The 17,638-nt window shown below is 34.5% G+C and overlaps 1 protein-coding gene across 2 annotated transcripts in view; it reads left to right on the top strand.

The window, feature by feature from the left end:
* The window catches only part of Phkb (phosphorylase kinase regulatory subunit beta), a 224,084-nt gene that overhangs the window by 192,649 nt on the left and 13,797 nt on the right, over positions 1-17,638 (top strand). The window contains exons 23-26 of one of the 2 annotated variants that reach the window (XM_076839471.2): positions 383-464; positions 2,587-2,644; positions 3,754-3,844; positions 7,688-7,890. In XM_076839471.2, coding sequence (XP_076695586.1) covers positions 383-464; positions 2,587-2,644; positions 3,754-3,844; positions 7,688-7,890 — 434 coding nt within the window. Of the gene's footprint in view, positions 1-382; positions 465-2,586; positions 2,645-3,753; positions 3,845-4,810; positions 4,902-7,687; positions 7,891-17,638 lie in introns of both variants that reach the window. The other variant, XM_076839472.2, reaches the window with a different exon arrangement.

Genomic DNA, 17,638 nt, shown 5'->3' on the forward strand with positions numbered 1-17,638 from the left:
AGCAACCTATTCTTCCATTTATGAATAAGTGAAGTCAAGAAGAGAATGGTTAAATGCCTTAGCCAAATCTCAGAGTATGGCAGAATCAGTATAAATCTCATACACAAATATTTTCTCTACATTGTTTATTTCTTGAAATTTTTTATTATTAAATTCTGCTACATCAGGAAACTCGGTTGTCTACCCTCTATCTCCAAAGTATCTAATATAAATAGTTGTATTATATCATCTTATGCTTGGTATATCAGTGACAATTTATCTTTCCTGAATTCCATAACAGAGTACATCCTCTCTGCATCATGTAATTCTGTGATTAGTTGCCCACTGTGGTAACACTTGTATTTATTTCATTCTAGTTCCTCACACTGATTTATATTTTTAGGATTGTAGTTGTCTGGCTAGCCAAACCATCCTGCTGGGTATACTGCTCAAAAGAGAAGGCCCCAACTTCATCACAAAGGAAGGTAAGAGTTTGTGTATTGGAAACATTTTAAATAACAGGACTTCTTTATTTTTGAACACCTATCAGATATGGATAAAAATATCCACTAAAAGTTATTTGGTCCTCCATTAAGATTTTTTCCCTCCTTTAAAAGGAATATGTGCATTCATACCCCCAGAGTGGAATATACTGTTCAATGTATGAATTCCTAAATGGCTTTCATGCAATGATGCTTGATTGTTTCTCTGATTGAACAGTATTGGAGCCTGGGTTCTGCCTGTGACTGTTAACCTCTGATGATGTCATAGTTATTTATTGATAGTTTTTGTTTCCAGTTTTATTTCCTATAATTTTTTAAGAATATTATTGAATAGTTTATGTCTATAACAATTAGCTCCTTCATGGTCTGCAGCAGCCATTTAGAATGGAACATAGCATATAATAGGATTGCACTCAGAAGATGTGTAAAAAGAATAAATCATTTCTAGGGCTGCAGTTGTGGCTCAGTGGCAGAGCGCTTGCCTAGCATGCATGAGGCACTGGGTTCGATTCTCAGCACCACATACAAATAAATAAAATAAAGGTCCATCAACAACTAAAAAATATATATTTAAAAAAAGAATAAATAATTTCTAATCACATCTACATGCACTCTGCATTAAGGACAAAATCCAGTTATCCTAGTAATCCACATTCCTATGTTGGGTCATTACTGTAAGGAATCCTTGAGTTCTATATTCTGGTCTGCTTTTCTCATTTTATAGTGTAGAATGATCAGAATATATTTCAAGTACATAATGTCCAGCTACTCAAAAAATTTTGGTTCATCTGGAAATACTCTTTATTCAGAAGTACATGTTGATTTGAGTTAGAATGGAAAATTGGGTTAGTGTCTTAAAGAGCAATGTAATTAATAATATTTATGGTTTTAGTAATGAACTAAGCATAATTTTTTATTCAAATGACATCTATTTAGTTTTTGCATTATGGTAGCTAAAAGATAAACTTCTTGAATATTATTAAGCAAATTTCAAGCAAAATTCTTCATGTTTCTAATTTGTCCTAAAACTATAAGCAAAATCTTAATTGGATTGAGGACAATCAATGACATCTGAACTTTAGCTAAAAAACAAAAAGGTAAGATTTTTAAAAATCAAACTTTTTTTAGGAACCTAGAATTCAGAGTGATCATTATTGTAGTGCTTTTAAATAAAATTAATATAAAATAATTGATAATGAAAATGCTGAGGGAATTCTTTTTAAACCATTTATTGTAAAGTTGGAAATAGTATTCATCTTTTACTTAGAAACTTGAAAGACTCTAAATGTTTTAAATCTATAAATCCTTATGATAAATTGAAAATCACAAATATCTACAGAATCTGAAAATAATTTTATCTAATTTGTTACAAAGCTATTAAAATATTAAAAATCTTGTTCTTTACCCTTATTTCCTTTTTGGTGTTGTCACATTGTTTCTTTGCTAATGAAACCTGTCATAAGGTCAAACCACATTTAATTATGGCCAAATAATGAAGCCCAGTGGTGTGTTTTGAGCTCTACTGTATATTGGAAAGATCATAGCCCCATACACTTAACAAGGCCTCAGTTAACTTTCATTGAACAAATAAATAAAGAGTCATTACATTAAGAGTCTATAGTAGGGCTGGAATTGTAGCTCAGTAGTAGAATGTTTGCCTGACATGCATGAGACACTGGGTTTGATCCTCAGTATCACATAAAAATAAGCAAATAAAATGAAGGTATTGTGTTCATCTTCAACTAAAAACAAAACAAAACAAGTCTATGGTATTTGTTCAATTTGCTACTTCATTATAGCTTTTTATTTTCTGCAGTAAATTAAAATATTATTTGCATCTGTTTAAAGCTTAGATTACATATTAATTAAGAAAACAGTAAGAATTCAAGAAATAAGATACCAAAATTGTTTACTCAGACTAAATGGAAACGAGTGCTAAGGACATTCACGCTCTACTTGTCAAATAGTTCAGACCATTAATGGGTGGATGTATCAACTCTAAAGGAACAAAATGAAAAATTTGAGTCATTTGTTAAAGGGGAATAAATGTTATATCTTTAATTAAAAGCTTTCTTCATCAAAGACTCTATTATCCAATGTCTAGGTACCGTTTCTGATCACATTGAGAGACTCTATAGAAGAGCTGGCAGCAAAAAGCTTTGGTTTGTATTAGTGTCCCTGTCATTGTGGGTTTTTGTGGGTTTTTTTTTTTTTAATGTGTGTGTGTGTGTGTTGTTATATTCAGTAGCTTTAAGATAATGGATCAATCTTAAAGATGGTTATTCACCCTAATTTTTACCTTTAAACTCTGAGGTTATGACACCATGACTATCTACTTTCTAAGGATATGCCTACATTTCATTGCACTGTGACTATCCCAATATTTTTCTAAAAAAGAAAATGTCTAAGAATAAAAACCTCCATAGGGATTCAACGTGGAGAGTATTTCCTGGGATGACATCCTAATGACTCTTTCCTACTCTGTACCTCCTCTGTCTCAGCAAAGTACTTTAGTTTTTGTTTTTCAAAAACTTATAGAAAGCCACAAAGAGAGACCAATGGCTCATTTACTTACAATTAATTATAAATAAGGTACTTAAAAGACAGTTCTCTTTACCACTTAAGTCGAATAAATCCCAATGATTATAGTTGCTTCATGAAAAATAACCAATTTGTTCTACAGAGGTAGTCACTTCTTGGGGATTAAAAAAAAAATAGGTAAATTTAGATAAAGTTGTTTAAATTCACAATGGGAAAGATATGCTTACATTATGACCCTTTGCATTTTGATGCAGTTCTAATCATCTTATTAGCAGAACTTAACAAACATTGAGTGTGTGTGTGTACATTTTTGTCAAATAACTCATTTAATTTTTTATAAGTGTCTAGCCTCATGTTTCTAATCTCTAATATAAGGGGGCTATACCAAATAACCTATGTATAGAACTTCAACTCTTATTTTTATAGTATATATCATTTCTAGTCAGAAGAAATAATGGAGTAATCCTGTGATTAAATCTCAAATTCTCAGTACAGTAAGTCATGCAAGCCAATAAATATTGCTTTTTAGCCAGTAAATTTCAAATATGATCTATATTCTTACTTTTGGCTAAGCAAACCTATTCTTGCTTTACGTATTATGCTTGTATTCTAGGTTAAATCATTAACTAGCAAACATTTAGAATGATGAATGTTATGTTTAAAAGAACAAACTCCTGGAGGTTTTATTTATTCTATTTTCCCTTTTATGGCTTTCCACTGACACACCCAGGTTGGCGGTGCGCTACGGGGCTGCATTTACCCAGAAATTTTCTTCCTCTATAGCCCCACACATTACTACTTTTCTGGTACATGGGAAACAGGTAACATGCACAGAATCTGGAAGCTCAAGCTGCTTGAAACGTGTGGGCTTATTTGCAGTCTACAGTTTAAACGTGTCTTTTGGTCTTATGGTGTGTGGATGAAAGCTTCTCTAAAAGTAGGAAATGTTTGTTTCACTAACTATCAGTTTTTGACTTAATTTTCTACTACTCCTATTTATGTTGAAATTAAGAAATATAAATGCTTTTTATAGGCCAGTTTCTGTGGATATCCTGATTTTTTAAAAAAAAATTTTAGTTAATTTCAAACGTACATTTTTATTTCCTTTTCTCCATCTGAACATTCCACATGAATTTTTACTTTGAGTGGGAAAATGTCTTTATGTATTGCATGTGCTGTACTTTTAAAAAAAAAATCTGTTTTCCCTATGTTCTAAGACTTTTTCAGGAATGTAAAAATAGCAGTGTGAATTCCTTCCCCCAACATTCTGGCTTTATCAAGAAAAAAAGTGCTGGTATTTCATTGTAGCACTTTCTAAAATTCAGTACTGAGTTCTCTGATCCAGGGATTAGGTTATGAGGTACAAAAGGAAACGAAGTGGTTGTAGGAATAGGTCATATGTATCAGTGACAGACTTAATAGTGAATTTGTTAATGCAAAATCAGAATACCCTCTTAATTCTTTCCCATACTCCCTTCCTCCACCCCAATTAAAGGAATACTTAGGCTCCCTGTTCTTTTAAAATTGATAATGATACCAATAATGCCTTTGGTACAGCCTGGTGGCAGAGGTAAGGGTAAAGGATCATCCCTCCCTTATTCTGGATGATCCAATAGTCTGGAATGTTTCAGCTGTTAATTCTAATGTCTTGGGCTCACAGTGTTTCCTCCAAATATTTATGTGAGGACTCAACCATATATATTTTTATAAATCCCTAATCGAGGTCCCATTCATTCATCATTTTTTAGACTTGTGAACATCTGGCCTGCTCTCTTCTTTGCCCCCAGGTCGGTTGTACGTCGTGCAGCAAGTCTATTAAGTAAAGTAGTGGACAGCCTGGCCCCATCCATTACTAATGTTTTAGTTCAGGGCAAACAGGTAAGTATCTGCTTTTCAGACATTCACTCAGTCACAGTTACAAAGGTTTCTGGCACAGCTCAGTGTCAAAGGCCTCTCACAAACAGATCAACAGTGCTCAGGCATTCCTTCAAAAGGCTCCTTCTCCAAGCAAAAACATGCACAATCTCAAAAACTCACAGTTGTTTTATGGACTATTCATTTTTCCTGCACACCTTAGAGCTGTAACTTTCAACTTCTATGTTGAGATCAATGCAGACACTGACATAGAAAATGGAATAGTACTTATTGAAGTGCTCCAGACAGGTTTAGGATAAGCAGAGCAAAGGCAGTGGATAGCAAAGACACATTTCTCCTTATACTTCACGTGAACTCCTCCTGCCCCTTAGATCGGTGATGGTATTCAAGCAGAACCAGAGTTTTCATGACAGTGCTGGTCCCTAGATCCTTCACCCTCCATGCCAACTTTGTTACCTTCTTCTCACAGAGCCATCTCCTGCTAGCAGTAATCCCTACTCTCCTTTGTATTATCGTAACAGGCCTATGACACTTCCCACAATCTGTCCACAATCCCAATTCATTTGAATGTGTGTCTCTTACCTCATTGTAGGCTTTGAGCCCCCCAGAGATCAAGGCCTAGATCTTGTCTAGTATATGTCCCAGTGTGCCTAGCATGGATCTGGCGTAGAATAGATACTTGATAAATGTGGGAGTTTGTGCATGAAGATATGGAATGGCTTGTGACTGCTCATTTTTTGTTTCGTTTTCAGTAATCTCTAATTACCTTGCTGAATCATTCTTTGATTCGAATGAAAATCTTTTTACTTGTTTTCTCTTTAGAAATATATATGCTTTATTGTGTTTTCCTGATAGCTAACCTAGGGATATAATATGCTTTAGGAATATGAAATGCTATAACCCTCTTTAGTAGAAACAACGCATTGATCTTAACGCAAGATTCTTAAGTAAGATTAAAATTATTTTATACTGATATCCAGCTTTTAGAATATTAGAATAATAAGCTATTTTACTTCTTCCTGTGATTTTAAGTAACAATTTTAATTTAATAACAATTAAAAATAATAGTATTAATTTTAAAACTTCTGAGAAAAAGTTGAGTTACTTTTCACATGTTGTTTTCTCCATGCTTGCCAAATTTATTCAAGAGACTTTTATACCCATTTGTCAGTAGACCAAGATACGGGAAGTAGCTTATCCAGTGCCTTACCTTGCCAGGAGCCTCACCTCCAGCCAAAGCATTATATTTTTGCCCTGGACCATTTCACCTGTGAAAGAAAATTAAGCAGTCTTTGGGAAACTATTTTTCCTTGATTTGGGGTCCCTATAGTATATCTGAAAATAGAGTTACTTCCACTACATATGAGCATTCATAAGGTTTTGGAAGATTTTTGAGATTACTGGTACCTGACACTAGGAGGAGAAGTGGGTTTGGGTTAGTCATGTCCATTGTGTATAATATCCAGAGGGGAGTTGCAGCTTGTGTCCTGAAACCTGAGAAGTTTCAGAGCCTGCCCTGAGGCTATGAGTGGACCATTGCCCCACAGACCATTAAGTCTCCCAGGGATATAGTCATTTTTAGAAATGGGTAAGCATGGAAGGACAGCAGCTCAGCTTCATGACCAGGTGCCTGAAGTCCATTTATTGATTGCCTCATAAACGTTTACAAAAAAGAAATAAAAGTGGAGCAAAGTTTGTATGAGCTCATTTATGAAATTCTACCCTGAAAACTGAAGTTTGTTTCTACAAAGCACTTGTAGAAAGCACTCAAGCTCTGTGGAATGAAATAGTGATTTAGTCATTATTGCTTCCAGAGGCAATGATGCACCTTCTGTTTTCTTCTTTGCACAGTGACATTTTAATAAATCATACTCAGACTAACTGGTTAATATCACTATGGTATGATAAAGTACTTCTTGGATTTCACTCCATTACAATATTGGGGCAAAAACCCCATGTTTACTTTCTCCCCTGATCTCTGAAAACACAGGGGCTTTGATATGCTCTTCTTTTTCCTGCATCTTATAATTGTGCACTGTACACAGAAGAAAGAAAGCACTGGTGAGGAGGAAGAAAGGCTGCAGACTCCTTTGGGAAGCAGAATGCAGAGGAGTGAAGGAAACTGGAATATTCTTTTTCCCGCTTCAGCAGCACTTTCTGCTTTGAGTTTTCTTTGCCATTTCCCTTTGTGTTTTTTCCTTCCCCAGACTTGTGGGCAGTGTCATTCATTCACTTCCATAGGTGAGAGATCTTTCACCATGGATCTTCACCCTCATTAGGTACCTAGCATTATGCCAGATAGGGTGAGGGCTACACAAGAACTGTATGACCTCACACCTGACTTTGAAAAGGTCACAGTGTTGTTAAAGAGCAAAAGGTTCTGCCTGAGAAACTGTAAAAGAATGGAAAAGTATATTTCTCAAATACTAAATTGTGTAGACTGTGCAGTAAAATAAAACTATTCAACATATTCCAGTTTCTCTGGGGAATTTCTAATACAAAAGTTGTTTCAAATAATTTTATCTTAAGAGTTATTTATATCCACTCACCTTCATTCCTCTGAGACCCTCACCTGCCCTTATATTTTAGACCAGACTGTGAACCATTATGAACTCTAGTGGGAATCATGCTTTGAAAGCCATTTTAATAAATAGCAGGAACAGTTATTCTGCCTAATTCCCTAGCTTGTATAGAGCAATTTCAGCCTGCCAGTCATCTGAGCCTTGAACTTTTTTCTGTTATCTTTTAGTATCTAGGAAATTTTTACAATAAAATTCTGCCACTTGTAGGTAACTCTGGGTGCCTTTGGGCATGAAGAAGAGGTTATCTCTAATCCTTTGTCACCAAGAGTGATTAAGAACATCATCTATTATAAGTGTAATACCCATGATGAGAGGGAAGCCGTCATTCAGCAAGAACTGGTCATCCATATTGGCTGGATCATATCCAATAACCCTGAGTTATTCCGTGGAATGCTAAAAATTCGAATTGGGTGAGTAAAGCACTTTGCATTTGTATAAAGAGAATTATTCAAGGTGTCCTCTAAAAGACTTAGCCTTCCACATGAAGTCATGTTCTAGGTATCTGGTAGGTATTTAGGGAAGTGCACTTTTGCCCTAAGCTGTGGAGGCAGTGTCTGGTGGTATGAAGAAATAATGCCAGGGGCCTAAAAGAATCATCATGTTTATTTATAATATATAAATAGTAAAATTTTGTCTATTTCCCAAATTAGATATAGTGAAGTAATTCTGTTCTCTGGTAAAATCAAATTCCAAGGATTTCAATAGCTGCATCATGTAAAAACTAAGCACAATAATTGTAAAAATACCTATAATGGAGTTGGTAAGCCTTAAAGGAAAAATGATTTTTGGTAAAAGTGGGTGTCAGGAGGACACACTCAGATAAAAATGTGATCCTTTTAAGAATATTCTATATCCACTTTCTACTAAAATCTAATGCTTAATTTTTAATATCATAAGCTTAGAAAATAAATTGATAGTAAGAGTCTGACGACCTAGAATCTTCTTAATCAAGAATATTGTGAGGCAATAACTAAGCTATGGAACCAACCTAGGTGCCCTTCAACAGATGTATGTATAAAGAAATGTGATATATATATATATATATATATATATATATATATATATATATACACACACACACACACACACACACACACACACACAATGGAATATTGCTCAACCATAAAGAAGAATGAAAGTATGGCATTGCCAGTAAATATGGAACTGTAGACTATCATGCTAAGTGAAATAAGCCAATCCCCAAAATCCAAAGGCCAAATCTTCTAATATGTGGATGCTAACCTACAATAAGAAGGTAGGGGGAAGAATAGAAGTTCATTGGATTAGACAAAGGAGACTGAAAGGAAGGGAGCGGGGAGACGGGAATAGTAAAGACATGACTAGTGTAGCTCCACATCATGTACAACCACAAGAAAAGAAAGTTATACTCCATGTATGTATAATATGTCAAAATACATTCTACTGTCATCTTAATTAAAAAAACAAATAAAAAATTTTCAAAAAAGTGAGTTTTGTGAGGAAGGCTGATGTAAAGTAAACCAGGCTCTGTTTTCAGCAGATCTAAATTCAAGTCCTGACTGCCATTTATCAACTCTGTATCCTTGGATAAATGGCCAAACCTCTCTAGTCTCACTTTCATACCAGCTTCACTGTTTTATGTGAGAATGAAATGAGATAATATGTTTCATAAAGCCTTTATGAGGTTGTCATATGTTTTATGACATAAAGTATTATGTTAATGTGTCCTAATTGTAATAGAGTCAGATGACATCTGAGCATATAAATAACCTAACATATGGCCAATTGGAGGAGGGAAGTTTTCCCAAAAAATGTTTGAAAAGAATATACATTTTCTGTTTATTGTATCCAAATATATATATGAATGTGAATATGTGTACATAGCTTGCTAACTATATAATTGCATTGTTAGTATCTTATTTCTGTTCTACTTAATCCATGATTGCTGATAAAAAGTCTTCATAATTTCTCATTACTCTTGAGAATATATTCCTGAGTTTCTACCTAGAATCTTTATCAGCTTTGCTTTATATATTTTAAAATTTTATTTTTGTACATGTTACTTCGTTGCTTTTAATAACACATCCTCCTTTGTATCATTTGTTGCTTTTCAACAGTTTAAAATTTCAAACATCTACAAAAATATATAGACATATAATAAAGCCATGTATGTCCATAATATTACCCAGCTTCTATCTACCCCACCCAAACCCCCTTTTAAATTCTTTAAGGCAAATTCATCTTATCATCTAATATATAAATCCTTTAGTTTGTAAAAGATATAGACTTTTTCTAAATAAAACAATGATGCATAAAAAATAACAACTGCATTATAATTTGACATTTGTCAAATATCACTGCCTGCTTTTTTTTTAACTGTCATTATTAGCTTGGTATCCTATCTTCCATCTCTACATTCATTGTTCTTTTATAATTTTGTGTGTATGTAGCTATATGTGTATGTGTATATTTATTTATGCTCAACATTTATGCTGTTTTTTTTGTATTAGTGCACTTAATAATGGATTCCATCTTGACATTCATAAATGCATATAAGATAGTTTTCTCCATTTCAGTCTATAGTACTTCCTCTTTCTTTCCCCTCCTTTCTTCCCCAGAACCCCTTCCTCTACTCTGTTGTTCTTTCTTCCATATTTATTTTTGAGATAGTCTGAGTGCCTTTTTTATAATGAAAAACATAAAATTTACCATCTTTAAGTGTACTGTTCAGTAGTGGTAATGCATATTTTTATCTTTTAATAGAAATATATATTTGACATTTATGTCATTTTTTAAATGTATTTACTTGTTTTGCATTTTATTTTGTTTTCTATTTACCATGATTTCTTGTTACTTTCTTCCTTTTCTGTTTATTGTTGTTGGATTGATTTACCTTTCATTTCTTAATTTTAGTTTTACATGTGAATATGAAGCACTTTCTGAAAGATGATTACCCATTTTTTCCTTCAGAATTACATATAAAATCTCCTTGCTTATTTAGCAATATCTACATATCTCTTGATTCATTAATTTTTAACCTAGGAATTTACAGTAATACACAAATAATAAAGACATATTTTATAGCAGTCTTAATTTCAGCACTTTTTGAAATAATGAAACATTAGGAACAACCTAGGACTTCATCAGTAGGAAAGAATTTAAATAAATTATTTTATAGCCATATAGTAAAATGAGATGCAGCAATTTCAAGGAATAAGATAAAGTTCTACATGCTGCATTTATAAATGACCAAGACAGATTAAATGAAAAGATAAGTTGCAAATGTATTATTTAAATTCTTTAAAAAGAACAATAAGGGCTGGGGATGTGGCTCAAGCGGTAGCGTGCTCGCCTGGCATGCCTGCAGCCCGGGTTCGATCCTCAGCACCACATACAAACAAAGATGTTGTGTCCGCCAAATACTAAAAAATAAATATTAAAAAACTAAATAAATAAAAAGAACAATAATAATTATATTATACATATATGTGTAAAGTGTATATATAGAAAAATATCTAAAAAATGTATATCAAATAAATGTCAGTTATTTTCTTTAGGAGATTCCTACTATTATATTTTTTGGTACTATTTAAATTATTTTTCGTTAGCTTATTATTTTTAAACTATTTGCCTGACTTCAACTATAGTATTTTTTACATGAATTTCTCATTCTTTATCTCCTCTTTGATTAAAAATAAATTACTATATCTGCATAGACCCTAACATTCATTTTTATCCCCTAAAATTGTTTCTTTCAAACATTTAGAGGTATTTCAACTGTAAGAATTTGGAATCAGGGGCTGGGGATGTGGCTCAAGCCGTAGCGCACTCGCCTAGCATGGGTTCGATCCTCAGCACCACATACAAATAAAATAAAGATGCTGTGTCCACTGAAAACTAAAAAATAAATATTAAAATATTCTCTCTCTCTCTCTCTCTCTCTCTCTCTCTCTCTAATCATAACCTGATTTGTTCAGTCTGTCTGCCCTAATATTTTCAACTCCAACATCTGACAACATATGAGGATACAGATATGTGTCTCTCATTTGAGTTGACTCTAAGTGAGAAGAAATATGATTCTTCTGTTATCATAGACTCAGGAATTTCTCCAAGATAGATAGAGAAGTATAGGTTATAACTTTTCTAAAGCATAATAAATGTTCTAATCAAGAGTCTCTTCAAATGACAGCCATCCTTGCAGAAGTTTAAACAAAGCCTTACAATAATTGTTAAATTTCCCAGGATTTTACAAGACTGTCTTTTCAGTCTCTTATAGTTTTTCCTTTAGTATTTATTCTAGACCAACTTTCATTCTTTCACAACTCCCATGTAATTTCCTTTCTTGAATTCAAATCTGACCTGAAGTTAATTTCTCTCTCTTCCTAGGATATGCATTTAGTTTATTCTTTTTTAAATTTTTTATTTGTTATTTTTAGTGCATTTAGTTTATTCTGAATATAATTTTCCTCCTGTCTTTGTATCTGCTCTTCTATGTGTTCAGTGCCTTCCATGAGAAATAACATACACCTTAAACTATGTGTTGTCAAGATACAGCATGTGGTAGTATTTAAAAATAAGAGAGCCAGGTGCAGTGGCACATACCTGTAATCCCAGCAGCTCAGGAGGCGATGAGGCAGGAGGAGTGTGAGTTTGAAGACAGCCTCAGCAACTTAGCAAAGCCCTAAGCAACTCACCAAGACCCTATCTCAAAAATAAAATATAAAAAAGGGCTGGAGATGTAACTCAGTGGTTAAGTGTACCTGGTTCAATCGCTGATATCAAAATAAATAAATAAATAAATAAAACAATAGCAGAACACTTCATGAACAAACTTCCGTGAAACATTAATTATTCACTGTCTTGAAACCCATCCTGGCATTGTGATATTATATTCCCAGTGTATTAACAGTGTCCCTGCCCAGCTCATTATGTACATTTCTTTCTTACACAGGTCTCACAGGGTCAACTCCTACTCACTATGATACTTATGTTTTAAGGATTTATTTAAGAATTTTACTTCTTCTAAAGCTAGAGACTAGATCTTATATTATTTCATATCTTGCAATCTAGCTTATTGGAGATGCTCAATAAATATTTGATTGCTTAGTATATAGGATATAAGCAGAGTGAGATGGTTTGTCTTGAGGTAGTGATAGGGAATTTCAGAAAAACAAAAGAGACCATGCCTCTGTGCTCATTGGAGAGAGAGGAAAAAGGACTTTTAATTTTGATAAATATAGTTGGTTTGTGCCACATGATGTTGAAATTAAGAATAAAAGAATATTTAGGGCTGGGGTGGTGGTTCAGTGCTAGAGCGCTTGCCTTGTACATATGAGGCACTGGGTTTGATCCTCATCACCACATAAAAAAATGAATAAATAAAATAAAGATATTGTGTCCATATACAACTAAAAAAAACTAACCATGTCATTTAGGAAATTACCAATTATATGAAATTCCAGTCATGCCTATAGAAGATATCAGGATGTAGCACTCTTCTCCATTCACTTATTAACAGAATGGTGCAGTAAATCACATCTGTACAATACAGGTTGTCTTACATCTCTAAACAATGTTCTTCATAAGATCTAAGGGTATACAAGTGTGAATAGTACATGATCATTGCACTCTAAACATAACTATAGTAAACCATCCTCCCCTTCTTGTATCATCACCATAACCACAAATATTATTTTTTGAGTTTTTATTATGCTAGGTAGGGTGCTAAAATTTTTTTCACATATATTATCTGATTTAATCCTGTAACAACTTTGGTAGATTCTTAGGACCCCCACTTTATAGTAAAGAATCTGAGACTCAGGAGCTTAAAAGATCTCTCTTAGTCTAACCAGTAAATGGAAGAACTGGGATTTATACCCTGACTCCATAGTTCCTGTGTTCAGTCTCAAGTACTCTGTGTTTTCACTTAAGTATCTGTATCATTGCCATCTCATGCAAAAGGGCTTTATTGTTTATTTCTAAAACCTTATGACCTTTATAGTCTCTCCTACATGATTTTAACTTATGATCTATGTTGTATTCAAGTATTTATGGAATTACTGTGATGTTCCATAGACCCCTGATGTTTTTTGTCTTTTATCTGTCAGTCCTCCAATCTAGGATCAATACTATTTAGCATTTTATGGTGTAAGTCATACCATGGTACTTGAATACAGGTTTTCCTCCACTTATGATGGGGTATATTCAAATAAACCTATTGAAAATTGGAAAATTACATGAAAAAATAGACTTAATACATCTATCTGTCTGGTAGCTGTGGCTCACTGCTGCTACCCAGAATCATGAGAGAATATTGTGCCACATATCACTAACCTGGAAAAAGATCACACTTCAGAAATTGAAGTGTGTTCTTCTAAATACATATCACTTTCATATCATCATAAAGTAAAAAAGAAAAACCAGTCAGTCAAGCCCATTGTAAGTCAGGGACTATTTGAGGTTATAAGGTTAAAAACCTAAGAAAAAAGATTTTGCATCTTTGTTTAACATGAGAACAAGAAATTGGGGCATGACTTGACACTAATTTTAAGGTTCTCTTATATGCCCCAAGAGATATAAGATATAAGATAAAAGAGAGTTACAGAACAAGCTTTTTGCTCCCTTGTAATGTTGTTACCACTAGTAAGAAATCAACATTACTTCCTTATAATATTGATACCACTAGTAAGTGGAGAGTTTCATCATGTTGAACATGTGCGCGTGTGCGCGCGCACACATACACACACAAACATACACACACCCCTTTTTGTAAAATATCAGTCTTCCTGCTTGTTGCTGCATCAAAATTGGTTTAGGAAACAAAGTATAAGAGCAGTTTAAAAGTATTTATTTTTGTCATTTTTTTTCAGTTAGTATTTGTAGTGGAAGTAATACTTTCCTGTGAACTACGTCTTTGTAATTAGAGGATTGATGCCTGTGTTCCAAGTTCCAGTCTAAAATGTTGTAAATTAGTCAACATCCACTGGGCCCTTTGAGCCATTTAGGAGAACAACTTGACTTTGATTACCATTTCTGCTACTAACTTCTGTGACTATCAGGGGCAAATAAGTTATCCTTGTGTATTCTCACAGAAAGAGACTTAATGTTTACTAAGGGCCCACTTTCTGGCCCTTTGGAATATCTTGAAATTGTCAGTAGAGTAGGCAAAGGGGAATGAAATGAGGGAAGTAGGGATGCTTTGGAAAAGGAAAGACAGTGCAATGAATCTTACGTAACTTTCCTGTGTACGTATATGTATATCCACAAGAAATTAATTTTTAAAAATAGCTGTAGGTAAATGCCAGAAAGATCAATAGAGGGAAGGGAGCAGAGGGTTGAGAAGGGAAAGGAAAGGAGAGGTACTGGGGATTGAATTAGAACAAGATATATTCCATGCTTTTATAATTATGTCAAAATGAATTCTACTGTCATGTGTAACTAAAAAGAACCAATTTTAAAAATGAGATAAGTTTAAGACAGGCTATTTGAAATTCAGCAAATTTAAGTAACTTGCCCAAGTCATAGGATCAAGAATCAGGCTTTAAAACTAGTGTGAATGACTGCAGAGTTCTTAATTGCCTAACCTGCCCTCCATCTCTCTGATCTATAAAACAGGGAGGCTTCCCCTGCTTTGGCTTCTTCATTGAATTGTGACCATTCTGGGTAAGGAATGTGAAGATGTTTTACAAAGGTTAAAGTGTGAACATTATCACTGTGGCACTTGAAAATTGAGGTCCTCTCTAGGATTTTGGAGAAAAGTTCCTTTGGAGATTTCTTTTTATGTACCATAAATCTCAAAAATCCATAGGAGGAAACAATTCCTACCTACACACATCTCTATCTTTCTCTCTACCTACCCACCCCCCCACCATTATCTTTGGATCCTATATCTGAAAACCACCTGTGCTCCCGCAGGAGATGTTCACCGTGGAAGATGTGCTCCTTTCAACCATGATTGATTCTCCTTTAGTGTTCAATGGAATGATCCCAAAGCATTTCATCATCCACTGCCTCAGCTGCTTTGTACTCCAATAGCACTGTTTCTTCTCTATTTCCAAGGTTAATCCTGCCTGTGCAATTTCTTCAACTTTATGCTCTCAGGCACTCTTGTGAACAAAATTAACCTGCTCACAGGAATGGTATTCTAGCCTGATAATGATTTGATTTGCTGTCTCATTATTGATTTGTGCACCAGCTTTCATGTTGAAATAGATCAAGTTCCTGACAGGCCCATTACTGTAAAGACCTCCAATCAACTGCTTTCTGCTACAGGTCTGTCAGTCAAGCTGCAGTGGGAGATAACCCCTGAGGATATATTTTATCAGGCCTTTTTCATCTCTACTTTTCGTACTGCCAAGACATTCTGTAAGCAATTATGATCCAGACATATCTTGTCCTCTGATGCCCAAATAGTATCTATGGATCACATATTCTGTGTTTAGAGGCCATTGGTGTCAAAGGTACCAACTCTTAACACTGCTTATACAAATAAAGGAAAAAAGAAATAATTACAACTCTAAGTTCATTACTGTGGTTCTGATACTTAAAGTTTAATACGAGGTAAGGAAATGGGATTGTAAAAGCTCTCCTAATTCTGTGCTGTTATGCTTAGATGGAGGGTAGAGTCATTTGTTCTCCAGTTTCCAAACTAGAAGCCCAGTTTGCCTCATCTAATTATTATTATTATCCAAATTACTATGAATCAAGCAAAAAAGTCCTTGTAACTTTTCTGTCTCTTGTTATATATTAGTTATCTTGGGCTGCTGTAACAAAAAATACCATAGATAAAATGGCTTAAACAAAAGAAATTTAGCCAGGCATAGCTGCACATGCCTGTAATCTTGCTACTCAGAAGGCTGAGACAGGAGGATTGCAAGTTCCAGGCCATCCAGAGTAACTTAGTGAGACCCTGTCTCAAATAAAAAATAAAGAGGGTTGGGAATATGGGTCAGTGGTAGGGCACACACACACCCCCCCCCCCGGTTCAACCCCAGTACTATAAACAACAACAACAATAGAAAATTCCTTTTTCCACAGTCTGAAGGCTTGGAAGTCCAAGGGTAAGCTACCAAATGATTTGGTTTCTGGTAAGGACTGTATTCCTGGCTTGTAGACTTTCTTGCTATTTCCTTTCATGGTAAAGAGAGAAAGAGCTCTGGTTACTGATCCTGTCATAAGGGCCCCACCCTCATGACCTTGTCTCCTGTTGAGGTTCAGATTCAACACAGGAATTGAAGTGGGAGGGGAGCTCAGTTTAGTTCATAATATATGGCTTAATAAAATGTTGGAATGGAGTAAAATGTTTACTTGTGTAACAACAAACCACAAATCTTTCCTATTATGGAAATAATATCAGAATGATTGTTAAAGAATTCTTTCTTTTTAAAATATATTGTTTAGTTGTTGATAGACCTTTATTTAATTTATTTATTTATAGGCAGTGCTGAGAATTGAACCCAGTGCCTCACACATGCTAGGCAGGCACTCTACCACTGAGCCACAACCCCAGCCCAAAAATTGTTTCTTACCAAGGAGAATGCTATTCTTTTTTTTTTTTAATATTTAATTTTTAGTTGTAGATGGACACAATACCTTTTATTTTATTTATTTATTTTTATGTGGTGCTGAGGATAGAGCCCAGGGCCAGGCACATGCTAGGCAAGCACTCTACTGCTGGGCCACAACCAGCCCCTCAATGCTATTCTTTATGGCATTTTTTCAGAAAATGCAGCTGTCTGGTTTACCAGTAGTCAGATTTCCATGTACTTTATTTTATATTTCACTCCTTGATTTAGGCATGTCAGAAAGACAAATGCCAATACATAAAACAGTATCCTTACTAACCTCACAAGAGTTTTTAAAAGGGCACGTTTATTCCTGGGACTAGTCCACTTTTTTATACCTTGCTAGCAGTCCTAAGGAATTCATTGTCCTCGAGTCAAACCTTGATATGTATAAAGGTTGAATTGGTCAGTCGGGTGTATCTGCCACTTTCTCATTTGCTTATTGGCAAGTACAGCCTATCTCTGATTCTTTAGACAGACTGATTTATAGGACTTTGGTCAAAGAATAACCTTCATTCTTTTGACTTTCCTCCTTCCTCTCCACCTCCCCTTCCCTTCACATCTTTTCTCTTTCCTTCCCTTCCCCATATTTGCATTTAAGTACTTTTATGCTAGA

Source organism: Callospermophilus lateralis, chromosome 18 (assembly GCF_048772815.1).
Source record: "Callospermophilus lateralis isolate mCalLat2 chromosome 18, mCalLat2.hap1, whole genome shotgun sequence".
Lineage (NCBI taxonomy): Eukaryota > Metazoa > Chordata > Mammalia > Rodentia > Sciuridae > Callospermophilus > Callospermophilus lateralis.